Source organism: Oryx dammah, unplaced genomic scaffold (assembly GCF_014754425.2).
Source record: "Oryx dammah isolate SB20612 unplaced genomic scaffold, SCBI_Odam_1.1 HiC_scaffold_23, whole genome shotgun sequence".
NCBI classification, from domain to species: domain Eukaryota; kingdom Metazoa; phylum Chordata; class Mammalia; order Artiodactyla; family Bovidae; genus Oryx; species Oryx dammah.
The window spans coordinates 39,345,759-39,371,188 of record NW_024070207.1 but is presented as its reverse complement, the minus strand read 5'-3'; the positions used below and the strand labels follow the sequence as shown (position 1 = coordinate 39,371,188).

General features: G+C 39.2%; 1 protein-coding gene and 2 non-coding genes across 10 annotated transcripts; all 3 read left to right on the top strand.

The window, feature by feature from the left end:
• The first annotated feature begins 666 nt into the window (after nucleotides 1-666).
• Nucleotides 667-24,150, top strand: PABIR2 (PABIR family member 2). Of its 8 annotated transcripts, none has more exons than XM_040266200.1 (11): nucleotides 667-1,036; nucleotides 1,576-1,713; nucleotides 3,858-3,936; nucleotides 9,112-9,168; nucleotides 9,470-9,513; nucleotides 9,598-9,652; nucleotides 9,903-10,004; nucleotides 10,331-10,392; nucleotides 10,932-10,993; nucleotides 13,474-13,570; nucleotides 22,409-24,150. In XM_040266200.1, the coding sequence occupies exons 1-11, from the start codon at nucleotides 924-926 to the stop codon at nucleotides 22,473-22,475; spliced, it is 876 nt and encodes a 291-aa protein (XP_040122134.1). In that variant the 5' UTR covers nucleotides 667-923; the 3' UTR covers nucleotides 22,476-24,150. The 8 variants fall into 8 exon arrangements, with proteins under 8 accessions (XP_040122134.1, XP_040122130.1, XP_040122133.1 ...); XM_040266196.1 differs by having other exon boundaries at nucleotides 21,456-24,150; XM_040266199.1 differs by having other exon boundaries at nucleotides 10,929-10,993.
• LOC120882715 lies at nucleotides 13,248-13,337 on the top strand. The gene has a single exon (XR_005725574.1). It is a non-coding gene; the product is annotated as a small nucleolar RNA U109 (small nucleolar RNA).
• Nucleotides 17,056-17,195, top strand: LOC120882713. Its single transcript, XR_005725572.1, has one exon. It is a non-coding gene; the product is annotated as a small nucleolar RNA U109 (small nucleolar RNA).
• Nucleotides 24,151-25,430: the final 1,280 nt, after the last annotated feature.

Sequence of the window (25,430 nt, the reverse complement as noted above, 5' to 3'; positions counted from 1 at the left end):
GTTAATATTTCTAAAGCTCTTAGAATATTGCCTAGTACACAGTAACTGCTATGTAGGTGTTTAATAAAATAAGTTTAATTCCAGGTCTCACATAAGCTGAATCATGACTTGACTGTTAAGTCTCTATAAAGCCTGGAAAGAAAAAAAGAAATTCTGGTTCTCTTACGGTTCTTCAGGACTTTCCCTGATATCACTGAAACTAATGGTGCTTGCATAATGGCGGCGAGTGCTTCTCATTAACGATAGGAACTCTCATTGGATTCTCTTTATTTTTATCCCATTGCTTTTGTCCATTCACTTTCTTTGGTCTAGTGCACCCAAATGGATTATCTAACAAATGTGCTCCAGACAAATAACAACAAGGTTGAGGGATTTGGGCATACAAATTGGGAACGAAAAAACGTGGAAATCACGTGTTTCTTTTTTCTCTTGAATACCGGCCCAAACTCCTCCAGAAAGATGATGCTCCAGTGTCTCCAAAGGATTGGTTCTTTTCAAAATCCGGCGCCAGGTTCCCGGGACCAATGCAGAGGAAGAAAGCGCCCAGCTCCCTGGAAACGCTCCTCCCCTTTGAAGGAAGTTTGCGGGGCGGGGCTCCCACGCATGCTCCGTGCCCGCAGGCCCATTGGCGCCGCTTGTGGGCGCGTGCGCAGGACCCAGTGGGTGCCCGGACGCGGAAGACCTGGCTTTGCTGAGGTTCCCGCTTCGGCAGCGTGGGAGGAGTGAAAGGCTGCAGGTTGTAGATATTGGTCTTGGCCCCGAGGGCTTCCCCCAGGCCATTAGAACCCAAGAAAGGAAAAGCAGGCACAGCGGCGGCGGCTGGCCAAACCCCCGACCTGTCTTCCAGGCAGGGAGGGGGTGGCGAGGAGGGGGAGCAGCTCGGATAGCAGGGCTGAGGAGCCTCCGGAACCGGGTCACGGACCATGAAGGGCTGGACCGGCTCCCCAAGCATGGGGAGCTGGAGCCGCCGAGGCCGCCCGGCCGGGCCCTGCCCGACTGTCAGCTCCTCGGTGCTAGTGCTGCCCGGGCAGCTCGGGTATCTGTAGCGCGGCCCCGCTTGAGGTCGTTGGCCGAAAGAGCAGCATGAGTTCCGCTGCTGCCTAGTTTCCACACCCCTCCCTTGTCTTCTCCCTCCGTCCTGTCTCCTCTTTCCCAAACCCCGTCCTTCTCTCCCTCGCTCCCGTGCTCCTCTTTTCCCTCCGCCCTGCCCTCCTCCTTTCCCTCTACCTCCTCTCCCCTTTCTGTCCCCCTCCTTTACCCTCTTTGTCTTCCTGCTTTTCCTTCTATCCTTTTCCCCTCCCTCTTGCTCTTTTCCCTCTTCCTTCCATCCCTCTTTCCTCCTCTCTCTTCCTTTATTCTGTCACCTACCACCACCACCTCTCCATCCTCCTCCCCTCCCTCACTCTCAGCCTCCCTTCATCTTCCTCATCCTCTTTCCCTCCTCCTTCTTTCCAGCTTTTCTCCGCCCCCGCCCCCGCCCCCAAGCCTCCGCCCCTTAGCCCCCGCCCCCAGCTGCCAGTCCCCAGCAGCTCAGTCCTGCAGTGAGAGTCTTGGGAGTCCATAGCTAAGCACCAGGAGCAGAGCACTGTCCGCGTGCTGCATGCAAGTCTCCGACATGGCTCAGGAAAAAATGGAGCTGGACTTTGAGCCTGACACATCTGATGGGGGCACCCTCAGGAGATCCAACAGCGCTCCCTTGATCCATGGGCTCAGGTGAGGACCGTTGGGGAGGATGGAGTGCAGGGTTCAGGAGCTCCTCGACCCGCTGCAAGCAGTCTTCCTTTCCTCCAGTGAGAGTTGGAGCTCATATGAGTTCACCACACTGAGAGGGTGGGGACTTGTCTGCTTGACCATGACTTGGGTCCCAAGGTGGAGTGAAAGTTTGACCCTAAACTCTGGGCAATGTGGGGAAAAAGGGGCTCTCTCTACCTTTGGCTCTGTTGGCCCCTCTCAAAGGAGCTACAACAGGCTTCTGGCTCTTCTAACAGGTTGCTTGCCCTGCCTAATTTACACCACTGAATGTCAGACTGAAGCCCCTGGAACTAGGATTGCAACTTGACACCTGTCTCTAAGAGCTGCTATTTCTAAGCTTAGTTTAGGAACCCTGGCGTTAACAGAGGTTTACTTCGATAAATCACAGTTTATCTAATAACTTGTAATTAAATGCCACATTCATGTCCTATTAAGTGATTCAGATTTGTCATAATGTTTTCAAATCCTAAAAATGCCTGAAACACATTCCAGTCAATAAAATGAAGGGTGGCATGTAGCTTAGGTAAGTGAAAGTGCAGGTTTTCAAAAACAATAGAAAGAATCGACTCTTGAATTTTAGTGGTAGGGTCTTGTGTTTTCTTGCCAGTAAGTCACCAGAGGGTCTATTTTAAGGCAGACTCTTGTGATAGTGAAGGTTAGGTTGGCAGACCTCTTGAGCCTATTACATTTCACTTTTGTAATTAGACAATTCATTTTAAAGCCAATTTGTGAGTCCCTGTAGAAATGGAATGACTCCAAAAAAGGGGGGAAGGGAGTAGAATTAGCCAAAACACTAATCAAGCACAGTGAAGGCAAAGAGAAAGGTAATCCTTGTCTAAAACTGATTATGATATCCTTATTTTGGGGAAAAAGCAGACTTATCTTTTGTCTTTTATTATATTTCAACATTGAGGGAATGGTGAAGTGACTCTTCGCTTTCCTAATTGTGTCCTCAGCTCTACATTAATTTTTGATACTATAGAAATAAATTGGTATTTTTTTGAATCTTGTAAGCCGGCAGTTGTTGGGGACTGGGGTGATCCTGTTGACCTGCATTTAGACTGTTGCTGCTTTTTTGCTTCATGATTTAAGTAATTATTTGAAAGTAGCATGATGTGACAGGAGAAAGAGTGAGGTGACCAGGCCTAGTCCCAATTTTCTCCCTAACTGGCTATGATTAGGAATGAGTCACTTAGCCTTTCTGAGTCTCTGTTTTCTAATTTAAAATTTCAGAGAGCTGGATTAGGTGATCTCCACCATCCAGGTTATCTCCACCATCCACCAAGCCCAATCCAGTTCGGCCTTGAAAATCCTTCTTCACCTCTTGTCCTGGGCATGGCACTCTGCTCAGGACTGCAAGGGTGACCAAAACACCTCTCCCAAGGGGTTTAAAACACATGCACACTTGCCTTTAATAAAAGGTGAAGTTGGTGTCTCAAGAAGCATCTGGTTTCCCATTGTACTCTTTGGGTGCAAAGAAGGGAATGATAGCATTAGGTTTGTGGAATGAAGAGAGGCTTGTGGAGGGTCTGGCATCTGAGATGGCTATTGAAGGATAGGAAGGGTTTTGACAGAGAGTGGTGGGAGGGAGGGCATTTGAGGCAGAAGAGGCAATGTGAGCAAATCTCTAGGTCTGTTGATGTAGTTGAACAGCAGGGTTCCAGAGTAGCACAGGTGTTTAGGGCAACAGGGGGAGATGTGCTGATAGGGTTCCTACTGGGCATGAGGGCTCCCCAGCTCTACTCACGTGACAGCACACGTAGGCAGTAACGTTTACAGGTAGGTCCTCTGGGGTAAACAGATGAGGCTACTGGTGTCTGGTGGTAACTGGTTTGGGGGTGTGAATTCTGACCAGAAGGAACTGGAGGCAACCAGCCTGGAGCCCCGCCCCATACCTCTTCTAGCTGTCCCCCAGCCCAGAGGAGACCAGTATCTCAGCCAGCCTCTCTTCCACAGCACACCCCTGGGGACGTTCTGCAGAGGACAGTGAGGAGTTGAGGGGCCATCGAAGACTTCAGTGTTAACCAGAGAACTGGTATTCATTCATACAGCCGAAGGATATCTTGTATGAGAAGACATAAATCATTTTATTTTTTACTTTCCAGTGACCTTTCACAGGTTTTTCAACCTTACACGTTTAGAGCTCGGAGGAATAGTACAACTGTCATGAGCCGTCACAACTTGGTAAGTATAGGAGTAAGTATCCTTAGTGGTTGGGATTGGAGGCGACACTTTCAAATGTTGTTCTTTTTTGAGGTGATGTGCTAGGCGCCACTGCTTATGAAAGAAACAGATTATTTTACCTGTCTTGTTTACCGCTTATGCTGTGGCCATTTTCAATTTTGGGTGCAAAAAGGAAATCTGGTTAAAAATTTTTCTTGACTGTGGGACTTGGTATTTTTAAACACTGTTCATTGTTTTTTGTCACTACTTGCATCATGGTTGTGAGGTAAGAAAGTGTTAGTCGCTCAGTCGTGTCCAACTCTTTGCGACCCCACGGACCGTAGCCCACCAGGCTCCTCTGTCCATGGAATTTTCCAGGAAGAATACTGGAGTGGGTTGCCATTTCTTTCTCTAGGCAGTCTTCCCAACCCAGGGATCAAACCCTGGTCCCCTGCATTGCAGGCGGATTCTTTACCATCTGAGCCACCAGGGAAGCTCAGAGGTAAGTCAGGATTAACTTCTAATTATATCTGAGAATAGGTCTTTATTTGTCCTAGGATGCAAAAATCATGTATATGGTAGCAGAGTATTTATTTTTGTTGGACAGAGCTATCTATTTAAAGTAAAGTCTTCTTGAAAATGCTTGTATTTGCATTCCCAGTAGAGGTGCTGATGGTGACTGGTCTATATAGCCAGAGCCATCACGGATCACCTTTTTAGTTGGTCGTGGTGGGAGAAATTATGAAGAGGTTTTTATATAGTAGCCTTTCACGTGTGGAGTCCACTTATCCAGTAATTGCAGTGCCCCAGAAGGTATGAAGTGTAAGCAAATAGGCCTCTAAATGGCTGAACCAGATTTCCATAGTCTGTGCACAAAGGTTCATCATTTTATTTATAGGAGAGGCTCTCTGACCTCTGAATCATCTAAAATTTATGCACAATTATAATAAGCTTCGAACTCAGTAGTGTGTGAGAAACAGCAAATCAGAAGAAGTACATTTGGGTTAAAGGTGTATTAGCAGCTGCTAGCAAGGGAGGAGAGGGGAAGACTGAAAAGCAGAGGTTTTTACAAAATTAGTCTGTGGCTTAGTATTAGAGCTGAGAGCCTGTTAATAGACCCTGAGGGTGTCACTGGCATTGAACTGTAAAATAATTGATGTTCCTACAATATCTGGGTCATTAACCTTTTCTTAAATTGTAGTAATACTTACACTTATATAGTATTTTACATGTTACAGAGTACTTTCACACATTTAATTCTCATAGCAACCCCTATGAAGTAGGCAGGGCAAAAGATGTTTTTCCCAATTAAAAGAGGCGGCAGCTAAGACTCAGCCGATCAAAGTGACTTGCTCCAAATAAGTGGCAGAGCTGGGGTTAGACTAGACATCTTCCAGTGCTATTCTGTTTGGTAAAATCTGTTTAAGAAAGGGACAGGGGGATAGAACACTTTTAAGATTTCCAGCTAAAGTGGCTACAGATACTTCAAGGGGGAAATGATAGCTCCCTGGAGGTTTGGTTTCCTGCACCTTCTTCCCTGAGGATACTAGAAAATAGAACTACTCGTTTTTGCTGTGTATGTGAAAAATCTTTCTACATGTTCTACAGCTGTGTTCCTGATATCAATAGCAGAGCAAAGAAGGGAAAATGATTTTGCCCCTCTGCACTTCACTTGGCTATTTTCTAAGATGTGAAGATTCTTAGCATCTAAGATTCTTAGATGATTCGGGGCTCATCTCACTAATAGCCTTCCTTCTGGCTGCACTAAAATGCGTGAGTTTGCTGAAGGGATGTGTGGACGCACTCTTCTTTATTGATCCCTATGCTCTCTTCACTCTTTCCCCTTCTCCTCTCTGGTTTTCTGGTTTAGGACACCTTCCCCAGCACCCTTTGGCTACTTTTTTCATAATATTGATTACACCGTATCTATTATGTCACCACAAGCTCTACAGATCTTAATATACTTACCTATGTCCCATCTTGGCTCAGACGGTAAAGCATCTGTCTACAATGTGGGAGACCTGGATTTGAGCCCTGGGTTGGGAAGATCCCCTGGCGAAGGAAATGGCCATCCACTCCAGTACTATTTGCCTGGAAAATCCCATGGACAGAGGAGCCTCGTAGGCTACAGCCTATGGGGTCACAAAGAGTCGGACACCACTGAGTGACTTCACTTTCACTTTTCATGTCCCATCTTAACCTGCACAAAGTGAGGTGTTGCAGACTGAAATGGAAAGAGGTGTGGTTGGGGGGCTGATGAAAAAGACATGCAGAAGTAGGATCTGATTTGCTGATTAGATAGAAAGGCAGAGGGAAGGTGTACTCAGAGTGACTGATATTTTATTTCTTGGTGACCAGGGGAAAAGTGTTGCCTTTATTCCAGATAGGAATTGAGAGGAATTAGACATTTGAAGGGCATGCAGTACATTCTTTCCTGGAGTGTTGGGTTCAAGGAGTGTTGGGTCCAAAGCAATATTCAAAATCTTCTAAAAAATGGCAGTCCTCCTGTCTCACCTCCTTGCACTTTCAGCAGACGACCTGAGCCTTTTCACTTTGCAGAGATGGCAGACACTTCTCTTAGATAACCAGTGACCTTCTTCTCCTGGAAGTCTTTCCCTTTACATGGGGAACTTTCTGCTAATGGTTGGGAAGTTGTTGGACTCCCCTGGACCTTTGCTCAGTCTGTTGTCTCTGCTCTATCTTGTGTCCTCTGTCCCTTCCTTGCTGGCTCTTTCCCTCCTGCCTTCTCCCAACTCACACATCCCATATCTGGAAAAAAGCCTCTTCTTCATAGGTCTGTCTTTGCCTTTTTCCCTTCCTCTCTCCGAGTTTTTTCAAAGCTTAATCCACACTCAGTTCAGTTCAGTTCAGTCACTCAGTCATGTCCGACTCTTTGCGACCCTATGAATCGCAGCACGCCAGGCCTCCCTGTCCATCACCAACTCCCGGAGTTCACTCAAACTCATGACCACCGAGTCAGTGATGCCATCCAGCCATCTCATCCTCTGTCGTCCCTTCTCCTCCTGCCCCCAATCCCTCCCAGCATCAGTCTTTTCCAATGAGTCAACTCTTCTCATGATGTGGCCAAAGTATTGGAGTTTCAGCTTTAGCATCAGTCCTTCCAATGGACACTCAGGACTGATCTCCTTTGGAATGGACTGGTTGGATCTCCTTGCAGTCCAAGGGACTCTGAAGAGTCTTTTCCAACACCACAGTTCAAAAGCATCAATTCTTCAGTGCTCAGCTTTCTTCACAGTCCAACTCTCACATCCATGCATGACCACTGGAAAAACCATAGCCTTGACTAGATGGACCTTTGTTGGCAAAGTAATGTCTCTGCCTTTTAACATGCTGTCTAGGTTGGTCACAACTTTCCTTCCAAGGAGTAAGACACTCAACTACCTCTAATTCCTTGCCAACAATTCATCCAGTTTATAATCTCAAGACACTTATCACAACTCCATTCAAAAACCGTCCCACTTGACCACCAGTGTCAGGGACCTCTTTTCTGGTCCCACTTGAGTTCTTTGCTCTATTTCACACCATTAACTGCCACTTCCTTGAGGTTCTTGGCTTTTTCCTCAGCCCATCCATTGCTCTCATTGCTGGTACCAGACACAGCTCTGCTGTTCTCTGTCCCTCTTCTGGGTTGACTTTCTAGTCCTGTCTCAAATTGACCAGTTGTGTAGGATGTAGACCTACCCTCTAAACTGGTGACTTTCTCTGCAGTCAGCTTCTGGCAGTCCTTTGGCTTTCCTTATTATTTTGCTGCCTTTGGGGTTTGTTTTGTTCCCTGATGGACCCGTTCATGCTCTCTGCCCTGCTGTCCTGATAGAGTCTTGCCTGCCTTATTTACTGGCCCAGTAGCTTAGCATTTTTTTCAAATGGCCTTATCAAGAGTTCACCAACAAACATGTATTACTTTCGTAATGGAAAAGAAATACTTTTGAAAAGAATTTTACTGGTAAAATTTTTCTCTTTTCAAAGCCTAGGAGAGGAAGAAATAAAAGAAAGGGGTGGGAAATGAAGGGATCTCTTTTGAGGTAAAATCTTATTTCAGTGGATAACTAAAAAATTTTACCTGAATTAGCTTCTGCCTAAAACACTTAGTTTTTTAGTTTATCACTCCTTTATAATACTTGCCACAGTTCAGTTCAGTTCAGTTCAATCACTCAGTCATGTCCGACTCTTTGCAACCCCATGAATCGCAGCATGCCAGGCCTCCCTGTCCATCACCAACTCCTGGAGTTCACTAGTATTGTTTAAAGTTTGGATAGGATAGGGGCTCTTGTAGCAGAATAATTGTCGTATTTCGCTTTATAGTATTACAGATTCATTCACCTTTCATCATCCCCCTGCTGTTAAGATGTTAGTATGAATTTTACCTTACATTTCATGATCAGATCATGATGATTTTTGAAGGAACATATTTTGGTACCCAAATCATTTTGTCTTTGTGTTATTAGAAAATGATCTAATGGAAAGCAACAGTTATCTTTAAAATGCACCTTGCCTCTACATTGATTTTTTTTTCTGAACTAGTAAGCTTTGTGGTGATAGCATTAATGATCAAATTTTAGAATTGATTTAAATCATGCAAGTAAAATCTCCTTATTGCAATTTTTAAAGTGTTTCAGTAAACATTAACTGTAAATAAAATATTATTGTTGTTGTTCAGTTGCTCTGTTCCACTCTTTGCAACCCCATGGACAGTAGCACACCAGGCTCCTCTGTCCTCCACTATCTCTCAGAGTTTGTTCAAATTAGACAAAATATTTTATTGGGCTTGTTTGCTCGTCTTCCTCCATTGGTGCATTGGTAATAAAAATGAATAGAATCAGGGTTTTTGCTTTCCCCTCATACAGAGTTCCTTATTTTAGTTAAGTGGGGTAATGGCTATTTCTAAGACCTGGAGTCTTTTTTTACATAAATGTACACAGCTCTGCATTCATTTGGGAAAAATGTTAAAGTCAGTGCCTGTCTAGCGACAGATGGTGCTTTGAGGTTGGACACCTGGTGTACTTTCTAAAGACTGAATGTACTGCTTCTCTAGTGCATTAATGTTCAGTGATTTAAAGAGCTCGATTTCTCAGAAGAATATGAGAAATTATCTAGGAAGAGGTTGTACACTGGCACTGACAGCAGACCACAGCTTTGTGGTTCAAAAAATAGTAAATGTTGACTTTTTCTTTCCAGTTGCTGTCAACCTCACCTAATCGGATTCCTAGCAGCAGACTGCATCAAATCAAAAGGGTAAATTTTACTTACTGGCTCAGATCTGTAATTTTCTGCATTTTGCATTTTGATTTTATCTTCACCTTGCAGAATTAGGTATTAAAAGTGAGTCAGGCTGCCACTCTGGTTAGTTTATAGACAGGTTAAAATTCTGAGTGGGCAGATAAAATACAGATGTGGCATGGGTGACAATCTTAGAATGTCAGTCCTGCTGTACTCTGATGATGTCAAATGAAGTAGAAAGGTCCTTTTCGTTTCCTTGGAAATAGAGAACTGTGTGGATAAATATTCTGTTTTCAGCACATGTTTGTCTTTGTAGGAGGAAGGCATGGACATAATGAACAGAGAAACTGCGCACGAAAGGTTAGTGCTTTACAAGAACAGGGTGTGGCCTAAGGTATGTCTTGTTTACAAACTCTGATGGCTGTTCATTTTTGTCTGTTTTAGAGAAGTGCAAACTGCAATGCAGATAAGCCAGTCATGGGATGAGAGCTTGAGCCTGGTAAAGTTTTCACATATCTGCTTGGTTTTTTAATTTTCTGGAGCCCACTGTATTATTTATTGGCTTCATTCACTTTTGGCCCTCCTGTTTCCAAATTTGAATTCAGCATTTGTTCTCTGCTTTCCCACCAGAATATGAAATTACAACTTTTAGGAGTGTACATCTGTAAAAGCATAGGTGTGTTTGTGTAGTAAAGAACAGTGATGTGTTGACTTGTGAATTATGAGGAAATAACACTTTCTTTTTACAGAGTGATAGTGATTTTGACAAGCAGGAGAAATTATATTCTCCTAAAAGGATTGACTTCACTCCTGTTTCTCCAGCACCATCACCCACCAGAGGATTTGGAAAGGTAGGTTCACTGATGAGATATTAACTCTCTTTCACACACTGAGCTGATTACTTTCTAAAATGCACAGTACACAAACACAAATCACCTAATTTTTGATGAATTCAATGACTGGAAGGAAAATTAATTGAAGTCTATCATAGTAATTTGAGAAAAAATCTGTCACTCTATCTATCCATCCATCTGTTCTCTCATAAATATATATGAGAGACAGGTAAGTAGTTCTAAAAATGTTTTTGTCATTTTGAGAAGAATCTTTTGAAAACTGGAATACTAGAACTATTTTAATATATGTTTTTTCCTAGCAATGTTTTTCACCATCCTTGCAGATGTTTGTGAGCAGCAGTGGGCTACCACCAAGTCCTGTTCCTAGCCCAAGACGCTTTTCCACGTAAGTAAACCTGCTTTTTCAATGTGGATGAGAGGCTGTTCATTAAATTTGTCTCTCTGGTGAACTTTTTCTTCAGCATTTTATTATGGAAATTTCAAACAGCAAAGCTGAAAGAATTTCACAGTGAGCGTCTATATACCTACCACCTATATATTCAACTGTTAACATTTTACCATATTTAATTTTTGAGACATAGTGCCAGTTTATGTTTAGTTTACATTTCACGCATATGGAAGTGTATTCTTTATAAAAGTAAGGAAAAAAAAGTTAGGCCAGTCAAAATCCCAAATAACTTATTTATAAGATTTATCTTTAAAAAACAACAACTGTTGTGGATATTTTGTCTTAGGAAATGAGTTTTTAAAAATGGCTTAAAATGCCATGTTATTCCAGATTGTCATATGCCAGGTCAGATCATGTATTGGCATTTCAATTACTCAACCTACAACACAGATATTGTCCATTTCTCCCTATATGGCTATAAATTGTATTGATTTGCCCAAAGTACTTACTGTTATCCTGTTTGTTCTTTAAAGCAGGAGAAGCCAGAGTCCAATCAAGTGCATTAGGCCCAGTGTTCTTGCTCCTCTTAAAAGAAAAGGTATGCATCACCCTTCTGCTGTTAAACATAGTCCAGCTTGAATTACAAATTAACAATTTCTGTCTGAAATTAGTTCAAAGCTTAACTCCTTTTTTCTAAAGAAATAGTGCAATGTTCTTTTCCAATATATGCTTTACTGATTCTAAATTCTGGGAATTAGTTGTTTGATACCGTCTGTATTTTTTTTTACACTTCATAACTGAGTCTTATTCGTGTATTCATATAATCAATATATGTTTGAGAAATTTCGCCTCTCAGTAATCTGAATATAAAAGAGATATGTTGATATGTTGCAGAAGTATGTGTTAATGTCATAGCAAATAAATCCATACACATGCTGTATGCTCAAATATAAGCCACCACCAAATGATAGCTTGCCAAACAGAACAGCCTCCCATTCAAGTCTCTGTAGGGTTTTTGATAATAGAGTGCTCTGTGTGTGTGTGTGTGTGTGGTTTATAAGAAATACACTTTCTTTTTTTCTTCTTTTAATTTATGCTTTAATTGAAGTCTAGTTGGTTTACAATGTGTTAATTTCTGCTATACAGCAAAGTGATTCAGTTATACACATATATATATTCTTTTTTATATTCTTTTCCATTATGGTTTATTCCAGGATATTGAATGTAGTTCTCTGTGCTATACAGTAGACCTTGTTGTTTATCCATTCTATATGTAATGGTTTGCATCTACCAACCCCAAACTCCCAAGGGGTGCTCTTTTAATTACATTATTTTAAACCACAAAGCACTAAATGAAAATGATCTCACTCAGTGCTAGTTTTAGATGCTTATAGAGGGCACCCAATGGAGTCTATTTAAAGAAAGGCAAAGAAACTTAACACGAGTTTAGTCATTATTCCTGGGGATATAACAACATGATTGCAAGTGTTGGATGTCATTTTAAATGAGAGTTTTAATGATAATTCTAGAAAAGCAATTTAGTAAGTTTTTGTGTGTATGTGCAGATCACCTCCAGGGCTAGTAAACAAATCAACTTTTCTAATGTTAGGTAAACTGATACTTGCGGCTTTGGTGAAACCCTTCCAGTAGTAGTATCATACACAGATTCAAAAGTGCTATATTTCAGACAACTTAAAGTTAAAGATGGTGTGCTCTGGGGAACAGATGCTGATACAGTGACAGGATTTGTATTTAGTAAATAGATTTTACTTTATAAATAAATAGTCTTTTTCCTTAATGCTGCAAGGAATTATTTACAGTCCTAAGAACCTTCTCAGGAGGTATGATGTGAAAGTAAAGCTTAGAAATTAAAGCTAGTATTGTTATTAGTATTAATTTTAAATATATTATAGGAAGTTGGTGGAGCTTAATATGGTTGTTCCATTTCAAAGCTATTCCAAAATATACCAGCAGATGGAGGGATTCTTTGCTCAAAAGGGCTAAAGTCTTTTGCTAATGAAGTGTTAAAAGCCTGGCAGCAGCTTTGAAAAGCTGCATATTAAAGCATGGAAAAAAGCAAATGAAAATATAACCTTTCTTGAATTTCAGTAATTTTCAGGATAGCTCCAAAGGAAAGATAATATGAATTAATTAATAATATGGGGGGAAAATGAATGTTGTGTTTGTTCTTCCTTGATCTTTTTCCATCATAAGACTCTTGTAGAGGTTTAAGTTCATGGTTGCTAATTTCCTAATGGAGTATAGATAAGCCCATGAATTAAATTGTCTTTAATGTTTGATTTTAAAGCTCAGATAAAGAGCTTTGAAACCAAGGTGTGTATGTGTTTTAAATCATAGCTTATTTGGAAAGGAGCTTTTTCTGTCTAATTTAGAGTTGTTAGTCTTTGGTCTCCCACGGCAAAATGTTTAGTGTTTTTTCTTCCAGTGTAAAGTGTTTCTATTCGCAGTTCTGAGACAATCTACAGGATTGAAGTAGCCAGTACAGCATTAATTTTGTGAACTAATTAATAATTGCTTTTAATTACAGATGTGCTTTTAAACTTGTATATTTTCTAATCTTCATTTTCACTAAGTAGCCTAAAGCAATCTTTGCTTTGTATGTTCTTTATCAGCCTGCATACTTTAGAGTCCATTTGACTTCATCTCAGGAAATGTTTTGATATTAAAATACATAAAATCAAGAGTCTTTACTAATCATCTAGCATAAATTGTTATTCACTGGGAGCTTCAGCTATTAGGGGATACTTTTTTTCTGTTGTGGTTAGTCTTGATTCATTTTGCCTAATGAAGTCAGTGTTTCACTCTCCTATTAAAGAAATTGACTGTGTGGACAGCATGCTATGTACAATAAATGAGAAGGTATTTTTAGGGCTGCTGACTTTTTAGTTGAGCTTATGTGGCAGTGTATTTTTTCTACATTAAAGCACATAGAAAAATAGCTTTCAAATAACAGCCTGAAGTATTCTGATCTGTGGTCACACAAAGATCACCCCATTTTAGCAGCAAGCCTGTATCTGTAAAATCACATTATGGTAGCATCACCTCTTTCTGTTTTAGGTGAAATGGAGACCGAAAGCCAGCCCAAGAGACTCTTCCAAGGCACCACCAATATGCTGTCTCCGGAGGCTGCACAATTGTCTGATCTCAGTTCATGGTAAAAAAATGAAATAAAACCCCAAAGATATGAAGGGATGATGTATTTGAAAAGAACCACAGCAAAAGTATATTGGAGTGATGTAAAATATATTCAACTTTTTATCCATGCTCCCTAGAGGTGAAATCTCCATGGAGGTATAGGCAGGGTAAGAAACTAGATTGTTTGAAAGTCAGTACTACCTTTGGAAGTGTGTGTACCTTTTTGACATCTTCACTTTCCTGCCTAGCTCCTGTTAGGTCAGCCTCTCAATAGTTGCTGTTGGTATGGGAATGTGTCGGTAGCTAGATGGCATGAGAAAGAGTTTCTGGGTTGTCCTGGGTAGTGTGCCTTGATTATAACTGCTCTGCCTGCATTTTGTATTGGATTGGCCAAAAAGTTCATTTGGGTTTTCCCACAAATTGAAACAAAGTTTTTGGCCAAGCCAATATTCTATCCTTTTAACTTAGCAGAGAACACCAACATTTCTTAAGCAGGTCATTTTCTAAATAGCATTATCTGTTGATATAAAATCTTTTTTGAATATTTTGGGGTATTCTGTCACAATCCTAAGGTTTCACTTAAATAGTAACATTTCCAGATCCCTATGGTCTGTTCACATAACTTCTTTTTTAGTTTGACTCATCTGAGTTTAGAAGTTTAGCTTAAGGCTCTTTAGTGTTTTTGTGCAAAGTTAACTTCTTTTCCTATACCCAAAGTTGAGTACTTGGATTCCAACCTGTATTGGGAGGAAGGGGAAGGTATTATAGCAGTGGCCAGGTGATATTTGGAAATCTTTCAGTACATTTCCATCAACTTGTGTGTATGTGTGTTAGTTGCTCAGTCATGTCTGATTCTTTGTGACCCCACGGACTACGGTAGCCCACCAGGCTCCTCTGTCCATGGAATTCTCTAGGTAAGAATACTGGAGTGGGTTGCTGTGCACTCCTCCAGGGGATCTTCCCAACCCAGGGATCAAACCCAGGTCTCTTGCATTGCAGGCAGATTCTTTACTGTCTGAGCCATCAGGGAAGCTCCTTTCCATCAACTTGCTGAGTACCTATGTTGTAGATGCAATTGTGTAGAGCCTTTCAGAACTTTTTGATTTGAGTTTTATGGCTAAGGATTTTTTTAAAAGAGCCCCAGAGGGCATTCACTTTAAAAAGAATGATGTCCTCTAGATGGAAGATGTATGTAAGCCACTTATAAGTTATACAGACTGACAATTATTGCTTTTCAATCACTTATTCATTGTTTTGTCTAAGATAACCCCTGCTTCTTGTTCACCAAGAAGTCAGATTATTCTGGCTGATTCGACTCATTGATCAGTACTGTTCTAACCTTGGAACACGTGCCTTTTAGATTGTTCTATCTATTTTCAGCCCCACACTCTCTCTTCTCTCTCATCCCTGTCTGTCCTTGGTAGCTTAGTGTGCTAATTTTGGTATAGAGTGCCTTTCCAGGTATGTAGATGATTGCAAAGAGAAAACTTCAAAAGCTTGTTGAGAGGACTAGCAGGTGAAATTCTATACTGAGTGGAAACTGCATATCACTTTTATGGTAAAGTAGGTTTTAATATAGGCACATGACATTATAAATAGATTTGCTTACCCAGTTACTAACCAAGTAACCAAGTTCATGTTAAAAGATAAGAAAGCATTCACCAAGTTAAAAACATACAGGGTGAGGTGATTTTTTTTTTCAATATTGTCATAGAGTGACTGTGCTCAATGCCATGAAATAGGTTCACACAAGGAAGGAAGGAAAAGAGAATGTATGTTATTTACCCAGGGTCTTCTCCTTTTGTTCAGATGTTTATTCCTCTGAGTAGCACAATCTAAGCTGTCTGTGATGGTGACTGTTGTGAGGCTTCTGTGTTTGTTTGGCTGTACCACATAGCTTGAATGATCTTAGTTCCCTGACCCGGGATTGAACCCAGGCTGCATCAGTGAAGGCCCAGAATTCTAACCACTAGCCCACCATGGAACTCCTGTGAGGCTTCTGTTTCTATTGCTACCACCTCTGTCCTCTGGACGTGTGACTGGCTGTGGGAGTCTTGGGAACATCAGCACTCTTGCTCTGTAAACACAAAAAGTACTGCCTCTGGATGCCTCTTTTCCATTATTAACTGATTTTGTTAGAATGTCAAAGAATAATGTACAGGCAAAAGGGAGAAGATAAAAAAGAGATAACATAGCAGATCATTCACAGCTAAAGAACAAGGAGTGGAACAGCCAAGAATTGACTGTTCCTAGAATATCCATCTCCTATAGAACTAAGATTTTTAAAGAACAATGCACAATGCTATATTTTATTAATGCGTACCTTTATAACACAAACATAAATAAGTGATAATGATAGTAAAAAAATTTAACTGCAAAGTAAATGAGCATATTTGGGACTAATAAGAATATTAATGAAAACAGACCCAATACAATTTTGCTACAGGGAATAGTAGTAGAAAATTTCTAGTTAATAGACTGATAAATTTGGAATAATCAAATCATCTAAAACAGTAAAAAAAAAAGTGTTGCCTCACATTGGAGAGGTTTGCTTTATTCATGGCTACTCATAAAGTGCTAATAAGCCAACATACAGCTCACGTAATTTTTTAAAAGAAATTTAATACTCAAAATTCACAAAACTCAGTGTCAAAGATATTTAGGTGATAAAACTTTTCAAATGGTGTTTTTAGTAAGTTTGTAGCATCTGGACTTCTGAGGATATTAAAGCTGACAATTGCACTAAGACTTCTGGAACACCTTGTATACTGAGATTGCTGACATTTATGTCTATAGTTAAGAGAATTTAAAAATGAGTTATTCATGATATGTAAAAATCAGATTCTGCTTTTGCAGAAAATTTTTTATTCCTGTCTCTTAAAAGGAGTTTCATTGATCAGACATATTCTTACAAATGAGGACAGAGACAGGAACTAACTGTTCTTGTTTCTGCTGCCAAGGATAACAATCTACTTGATAACTAAAGGAAACCATTCTTATACATTTTAGGGAAGAAATGGTATCAGATTATTAGTAGGTATTATCTCAACATTTCAGTCATTATAGTTTGTTCCCTGCCCCATTCCACAAAGAAAAGATAGGTTTAAAAATTTTTAAGTTTATATACTAGTAATGATCTGTAAAATTTTACATTTTTGAAGTATAAATTAAATGAGAAGTTTGAGTATGGACCTATATGGTATATTTATTTATTTATTTTTAATTTTTTTTTTTTTTTTTTTTACTTTACAACACTGTATGGGTTTTGCCATACATTGACATGAATCTGCCACGGGTGTACATGAGTTCCCAATCCTGAACCCCTCTCCCACCACCCTCCCCATATGTACTTTTTACTAAAGATTCTGCAGTCTTTGCCGACCAAATCTGGGGAACTTTGCCCACCACAAGGCAAGGATTATGTCATTCTGCATTTAGTCCTTATGAACATCAGAGTTTGACTGTACCTCAGAAGTACACCTTTGCATGGTGCTTTGATTCTTTTTGCATGCTGGGGACTCTTGTTCTGCTCCTCATTCTTTTGAGAATAAAACTGTCTGTGGCATGCTGTGTAAAATAAAGGCATTTTCAGAGCTGCTAACCATGTAGTGAAGATTATGTGATACTCTGTTTCTCCTACCAAAGAGGAAAACTTCTCCCATGAAATTTCTTGCCCAGTGCTTTAGTGTTAACATGACTGCTGACTTACCTCTATGATTTTTTAAAAAAATATTTTTCATTAGATTTATCTTAGTAATTTTTGACAGTATTTTTAATGTTCCATGTGTCATGGCAAGAAAATTTTATCGTGAAAATATGACACGTGCAAAGAATAAGTTTTAATTGTAATTTGATGATAGAAATGTTTACATTATACTTGAAGATTGTTTATGTGAGTAGCTTAGACTTCTGTGCTGATACTTTTTGTTTGGGGTGTTTAAAGAGTATTTTTAATTAAAAATGTTTTCTTCCCGTTTTACTGAGTATTATTCATATACAGCACTGTATACATATGTTTAAGGTATAGAGTATAATGATGTGGCTTACATACATCCTGAAATCATGACCACGGTAGGTTTAGTGAACATCCATCATCTCCTATAGATACAAAATTAAAGAAATAGAAAAAGAAGTTTTTCCTTTTGACGAGAGCTCTTAGGATTTGACTCATAACAACTTTTATTTGTAACATACAGCAGTGTTAGTCATCTTTATCATGTTGTACATTACATCCCTATGTGCTGATACTTTCAAACTCCTGTCCCCAAAGTGACAGTGGAAATGATCATATTTAAATGATCTTAAAAATATAGAGGTTATATAGCAAGATAATGCTGGGTCTTCATAAGGTAAACTAGTAGAGACCAGAGAACATATACTATGGACCAGGTTAACCCCCACCAAGGGGTCAGGGGATGTAGTCTTACCTTATGCTAAAATCTGTGCTGGGCTTGATGGGCTATGGCTGATTTCTAACACATTTACCTACCTGCCATTGGTCTCATAGAACCCAGTTTACTGACTGGTCAAGGTTCAGAGTGGTTCAGCCAGATGGATAGTAGCATGAGTCACACTGGACAACCCAGTTTTGTTGTTACTTTATCATTGAATGCTTTAATGATTCCCTTAGCTTTTTCACTTTCTTCCTTAGCTTTTCCCCTTTCTCCCTTAGCTTTTTTAGACAGCACTACTTTAACAGTCATAAATATTCTTGGTGGTATGGTTCAAATAATGCCTCAATTTGTATAGTCAGTGGCTGGAATGAATTAGTTTACTTTTGTTTCATGTATTCTTATATCCAATTTGAATTATTTAGGTCCTTTGCTTTCCTGCCGTTGTTTGGCTTTGGGCCATTAGTCTAAGGCTCATTAGCACCTCCACCAGAGCTTAAACTGGGGAATAAAAAGAGAAATTTAAATTGGACCATACATTTTGCTTCTGAAGCCCTAGTAGAAGGTTTAACAGCAGACACTGAAAATCACTTTTGTACAGTGATCTCTCTGTGGATTGCAAAATCACATAAGCCTTGCTTGTGAATATATTAATAATGTGTAATCTGTGACTTGTAGTCACTGCTTCTAGGACCATGTATAGTAGTGCCAGGTTACTTAGAAGAGAAACTGGATTTTAGTTTAGTGAAAATATCTGGTTAAAGGTTTACCAGGCTCTGAATCTAAGTTGCACTGTAGACAAAATGCAAGTATGCTATTCTTTGTCAATGAAACAAAATTATATATGTTTATACTTAATACCAGAGAAAAAATTCCTAAAAAATATATATGAAGTGAAATGTTCAGACTCTTTTTTTTTTTTTGTAAACTTCCCCGTTACCTTATTTCTTAAGGTAATCAACAGTGTCAGAAGACCAGATTTCACAGCATGAGTCATGTTCTGTGTTTTTGAATGAATACAGATTCACCAAGCAAGCAGGTTTTATTGCAAATGGAATCTTTTAACCCAGGGCACACCATCAGTCTGGTTAGAATAAGAAAGTATTTATATTCAGATTATCTGCTTGGTGGCCAAATGTTAATCCAAGCCTGTTTCTTCCTGCCAACTAGCAGAGAGCGTGTCCTTCGGCTTCCCAGCCAATATGTGCTTTAGGAAAGTAAATTTATTTTAATATTAGTCTAGGCAAAATGCTGCAGGAGGAAAAATCACATATGTTCCAAAGGCAAATATAAAGGTCTTTTGATTTTCCAATGTCTTAGATTATCTGTTGAACTTTTTTCAGTACTTTGAATAATTTCATATTTTAGACCCGTTTTGCCGTTTGGTTGAAAAAAATACTAGAGCCAGCTAAATTTTCCAAACTTCTTACTTAAAAGTGGTATTATTAATGATGCATTTGACAGCAGTAAGCATAGAGTAGGAGGACTGTGGAATATACTGTTTCCATTTTTATTTTTACTTTTCCAAAGGCTATTTGTATTCTGTTTCCACCTGAAAACAATCCACAAGCAATAGAAAAAAAGGACATTTTGAAGGAAACTAGAAGAGTAGAGAAACTGGGTTAGGAAAAGTTACATTTTATTAAGAGTGGTACAGAGCCCAGAAACTTCCAAATGAACCATAGGTTATTTAACAGTGGAAATATATTAATTTGGAAATTTATAGAAACATTACTATTAAAGTCATAATGCTTAGTCTCAGAGTAATAGATCAGGATGGGCTTTTGCAAAGGAGCTAGTGATCAAACTTAAAACTAGAACCCATACTTGCTGATTCACAATTCCTTCTCCAATCCTTTGCTTTGTTTCCTTTTCAAAAATAAAAAAGTATGGGAATTCTCTGGTGGTCAAGTGGTTAGGACTGTGCTCTCACTGCCAAGGGCCTGGGTTCAATTCCTGGTCAGGGAACTAAGATCCCACAAGCCTCGTGGCAGGGACAAAAGTTAAACAAATAAAAAGTGTGTCTTTGTAGATCCTAAAACTGCCTGACTCCCTTGCCAGCTTTCTCTCATCATGTTCTTGCTCTTTGTGCTGTAGCAACAGTATCCTGCTTTTGGCTCCTAGGCATACCCATGCTTCTTCCCCAACTTTACCCAGTTAATGCCTATTCATCTTTCAGATGACTGCTCAAATATCACTTTGAGGGAGCCCCATTTCTCCGTATTCCTCCAAATTAGATCTGGTCACCCATGTTATATACTCTAAGAACCCCTTGCATCTTTTCCTGCTTTGATCACAAATTCAAATTGTATATTTATTAGTATGGTTATTTAAGTGTGTGTCTCCTGTACTATACTGTAAATTAGTGCAGGCAGGGATCATGTGTGTCTTATATCCCTTTGTATTTCTGATATCTAGCATACATTCTGCACTTGGCAGGTACTCAGTAAATATTAGAAGAAGTGAAATGAGTGAATTCAGGCCAAATGTGGAGCACAGAGATTACATGTTGGATTGATAGGAGTCACAGCTAGGAGGGCCCCCTGAGGTCAGATTGTGAGGGCTGTGAATTGTGGCTGCTAAAGTCTGAAGCTGGATTCATGACGCAGGTGAGCTTGATTGTTGGGACACATGGTCACCTGGACCGGATGGGTCAGGTATCCCCAGACTGGGTTCTGGAGGCTCTTGATGCCCAGATCAGGAGTCTTAGTGGAAGGAGAGGAGCAGAAGCCAGTTATCAGGATTAAAGGGGCAAATAGTCTGTGAGGGTACTGAGACCACGAATCTAGAGCATTCCATGTAAATGCTTGACTGGATGGTAACTGAAGGAATTAAAGGAAGGAGCCTTTTAGGAATAGGAGGGAGACATTTGCATTTTGAAAGCGAGAGGAAAGGAAATAGTCTAAGAAATTCATAAAATCAGATGAACATAAAAGGCAAATGATGGAGGAGAGTAGGAAAAAAAAATGTGTCTTTGAATCTAGGACCTCTTGGGAGTGGGGAAGTGACAAAATCCAGAGCAGTTGAAAGATGGTTCGGGAATGGAGGGACAGTGAAGCAGTATACTTGCTAGAATACTTCAACAGTCCAGGGTACCTCCAAGAGTAACCATTCCTCTTACTCGAAGGCTGATAGGAAGGTAAGAATATTAATATAAAGATAAAAATAATTTTAAAAAGAAACACAAGGATAGAAATACAAGGTAGGGGAACTCCCTCACAGAAACCATGACACATCCAGAGGAACACTTACTGGTACGTTGGACCTTCCAGTGCCTCCAGGAGAGCACCCAAACAATAAAGAGCCTTGAGTGTCTGACTCGGGCTGTGACATTGTCCTCTCTCAGGCATCTGAACATAGGACATTCTGTAGTTTTGCTGTTGCTTTTATGCTTTTTATGATTTACCAATGCTGTACTGATCCATGAGTTCTTGAAACCATGTCGTTGCATGTTATGTTTGCCTTGACCCTGATAGATGCATCTGCTTATAATTCTTTTTGCTTTGTCCTCAGTTCAGATATTTTGGATGGCAGTAATAGCGGCAGTGGCTTGTCCTCAGAATCGCTGGCTAAAGGCAGCACAACCGCAGACGCTCCAGTAGCATGCTCCAATTCATGCTCTCCGTTCATCTTGATGGATGATCTCTCACCCAAGTGACTTACCCATTTCTGATTCAGTGTTCTAACTGCTGTTTCCTGCATAATATATTCAGGGAGGAACGCAGAGAACTTTGATCCATAATGAGGATTAAAGTGTTACTGATCTAAACCATTTTGATGCCGTTATGTTTTGGCACCACTTTTCTCTAAAGTTTGATTTTACAACTGTAGTAACCTTACTTATGTTTCTTTACGCTGATCTCATTTTGAGCTAGTAATGAAATCTCAAATACTCATTTTTGATTGCTTAGAATATATACATATATATATATATAAAATTTCTCAGTGCTTCAAAGAGCACCTATTTTAGAGTCTATAGTTTAAGGAAAGCATAATATGTATTTTCGATAATGGTTCTTTTCCCCAGCAGTGACATGACAGCTGGAGTTGATCAGAAATTCTCTTGCTTGAGAGATTTTTGTTGTTGTTGTTCTCTTTGACTACATAAGTCTCAAATCTCTTTACCTCACAATATTAGATGAATTGCTTTTGATGATATTAAATTTTTATTTTTCTGCATCAGCTTAAAGTACATTATTTTGTTTCCCTTTCCTGTTTGACCTGCTTCCTTACCATTTCTCACAGAAGGGAAAAAACATGTCGTTGCTTTCATTACTATCCATATCGCTTCTTTGCTATTGGAGTATAGGATGTGAGGATTGATTATAGTGCTGAGAATGTAAACAGACTTACAGGATGCTGGATTTAGTCACCACAGCTTCTTATGACTTATCTATCCCAGTTGATATTGTTCTCCTCAAACCTGTTGCCCTAAGGAATATATAAAATATTGTTAATGTTTCTAGGTGGTGTTTTCAAGAAGAAATTCCTGCCTTGACCAGATGTGTGGAGCACCTACAAATGAATGAATAATGTTATTTACATACAAACCACTATGTAGAAAAGCATACATGGAGCTTGACAGCTTGTCTCTGGTGGTGTAAGGAGGCCTGAAGGGCCTTGGCCTTCAATGTTGTGCTGTTATAAGCTATTTATCATAAGGTAGGCTAGAAAAGGGGCTTTATGTGTCTGATTGCTACATATTGTTTCTATTGCTGCTTCTTTCTGACTACTTTTTTGTCATTAGAGTTGTTTGTTTTTGTTGTGTGGTGAGTGGTCCTGTTGACTATATTTTGATTGTTGTGTTGCCACCAGAATCCGAATCCAGTTTAATAAAAGGTCAGGGAAGCTTTTAGGAGCTACCAAAGTCAGTGTCATTGTGCATTCTGCTTTTAAGAAGATGTTTGAGCTGTCAACAGCGTACATGGTAGTAAATGTGCAGTACCATAAGTTATTTAACATTTAAAAGAGGAAAATCGGGATAGAGCCGTTTTAAAAACCTGAGTGTAATCTACTGCTGTGTTATTTATTATTTAAAACTGTGCAAAATGTCTGTAGATTTCTTACAGTGTTCAGACATCGTGGTTGGGTTGTCAGTATTTGACATGCAAATTTGCCTGCTAGGACCATAATATTCCATTTTTAAATGAATGTAAGAAATGAAAACTACTGCATTTGTGTCTTTTGAAGGCAAAGATCCTTGAATTTTAAAGATGATGTACTTTGAGGGTGCTCACAGACTAATAATACCGTAGGGCTCTAAGGGAAGCCTGTTCTCTCTGAATTATAAGAAACCATCACTTAGCTTGCAGTAATTCTGTTACAGCATCAGCTGTGTTGTTTATTTTAAATTGTGATAACCACCATCATGGCCATGAATGGCTTTATCTCATATTGGCTTTCACCTGTGCAAAATCCATAATCCTTCAAACTTAACATGAATATATATATTATGAAGATTGTTCTCTAGGATGCCATTTTAAAGAAAAATTACTTCAATAGTTTGTTTATTCTGTTTATGAAAGAACCATGTTAAGAGTTTCTGCCTATATAATACTGAGAGATGGTTTTCTCCTATAGGATATTTATCCACCTTCTCTCTACTGTTTTCTTTGCCTTAAGGGACACTTTTAGCCATCATTTTTTGGCTCTAATTTAGGACTCTTGAGACATAACCTTTAGAATGAAATGATATTTAAATTTGTTTCTGAAATTCTGTGGTGGGGTAGACTTGGGATAGGAAAATGAAATTAATTGTTCCACTGGTTTGAGAACTAGGAAGCAAGATGATTCACTTTACTATTTAAGCCAAGGTTCATTTTTATCATTTAAAGTGACTAGAAAGTTAAGTTTCTGCAGGGGTTGTTTTGGAATAAATAAAAGATAGAGATGCTAGCCTTCAGATGAGCTTTGGTGACAGTACTTTATTTTTATATATAGTCTAATATTTGGAAAGTGGTCATTGTTATAAAGTAAAATTCTCTCTTCCTATTCTAATACTATATCATGTTTCAAGCTTCTATTTGAAAACAAGTATAAGAGATGACATGATAAGAAAATTTAATAGATGCTCTTTTTGCTTGATTGACTTATATAATCACTGTGTTTCATGATAACTGCTTTTGGAATAATAATAAGTTTTGTGAAATGCTGACCTTGTGTATATCTTAGAATGCAAAATTAATAAATTGTGTACACATGCATAAAATTCTGTAAAATTTTTAGCTTATTTCTTTTATTCTTGCTATTCTCTGCCTCCATATCCCAATATTGCGTTCTCTGTGTGTGATTGCATAGAAATTTTTAATAAAAGGATATCAAGAATACAAAAGAACTAATAGCTGTTTTGAAATTGGGGCTGTTTCCCAAAACAAAGAGAAACCTCTCCACATAATCTGTCAAATTTTCAAGAGCATTTTGTAGAATTTGACAATTTAGAAGGCTCTTGCCAAGGCCACACATACTTGTTACTTGTTTTGGATTTATTTTATCTTATGTTTTTTTTACATATTCATAAGACTCTGCATTGTTTTTGGAACAAGATGGGGGGTGGGAAGACAGGAAAAAAATAAAAGCCTTTCATGCATGACTCGGGTTTTAAACACTCAATTTTCTTTTCAGTATTTAAAAAATATTAATATATAAAGTATTTTATTTCACATTTAGAGAAAAGCTGCAAGAGTATCCCAAAGAACTCCCATATATTTTTCATCCAGATTGCTTGGTTGTTGATATTTAACCACATTAGTTTTTATTCCTCACACTTTATGTATGTGTGTGTGTGTCATACATTTTTTTCTGAACCATTTGAGAATGTTATAGACGTGATACCCCATTACTCTTAAGTGCTTCAGTGTAAATTTCCTGAAGATGAGGACATTCTATGTAATCACATTGTACTTTCAAAATCATGACATTAACCTTGATACAAAACTATCCCACTTAGTGTACAGACCCTGTTCATATTTTGCCTTTGGGCCCAGTAAGGCTCTTTTAGTGAGGAAAAAAGTTTTGTTCTGGCCTAGGATTCAACCGAGGGTTATGTGATACACTTAGTCATTATGTGTCTTTAGTATCCCTCAATCTGTAAGTCCCCCAGTCTTTCCTTGTCTTTTGTGATCCTTACAGTTTTGAGAAGTACTGGCCAGTTATTTTGAAAAATGTCCTTCAATTTAGGTTTGATATTCCCTCATTATTAAATTCAGGTTTATGCATTTGGGGCAGAAATAACCACAGAAGTGGTGGTGTGTTCTCAATAGATCATTGCAGGAGGCCCATGGTGTCTCTTTGTCCTGTTACTGGTGACCGTCAATCCTTTGGCGAAGGAGATATCTGCTGTATTTCTCCACTGTACAGTTAGCATTTTCCTTTTGAAATTTGTAAACTATTTTGTGTGGAGGTACTTTGAGACTATATCCATATGCAATTTTTTCATCAGACTTTCCCCCCACTAGTTTCAGTATCCATTGATCTTTCTTGTGTGCTAGT

Excerpts from the sequence above, each read along its gene's own strand:
- PABIR2 (XM_040266193.1), top strand. The coding sequence starts at position 924 with ATGAAGGGCTGGACCGGCTCCCCAAGCATGGGGAGCTGGAGCCGCCGA. Across the intron at positions 10,994-13,473 it reads TGCTCCTCTTAAAAGAAAAG|GTGAAATGGAGACCGAAAGC; the intron begins GTATGCATCACC and ends TTTCTGTTTTAG. Across the intron at positions 13,571-21,455 it reads TTGTCTGATCTCAGTTCATG|TTCAGATATTTTGGATGGCA; the intron begins GTAAAAAAATGA and ends CTTTGTCCTCAG.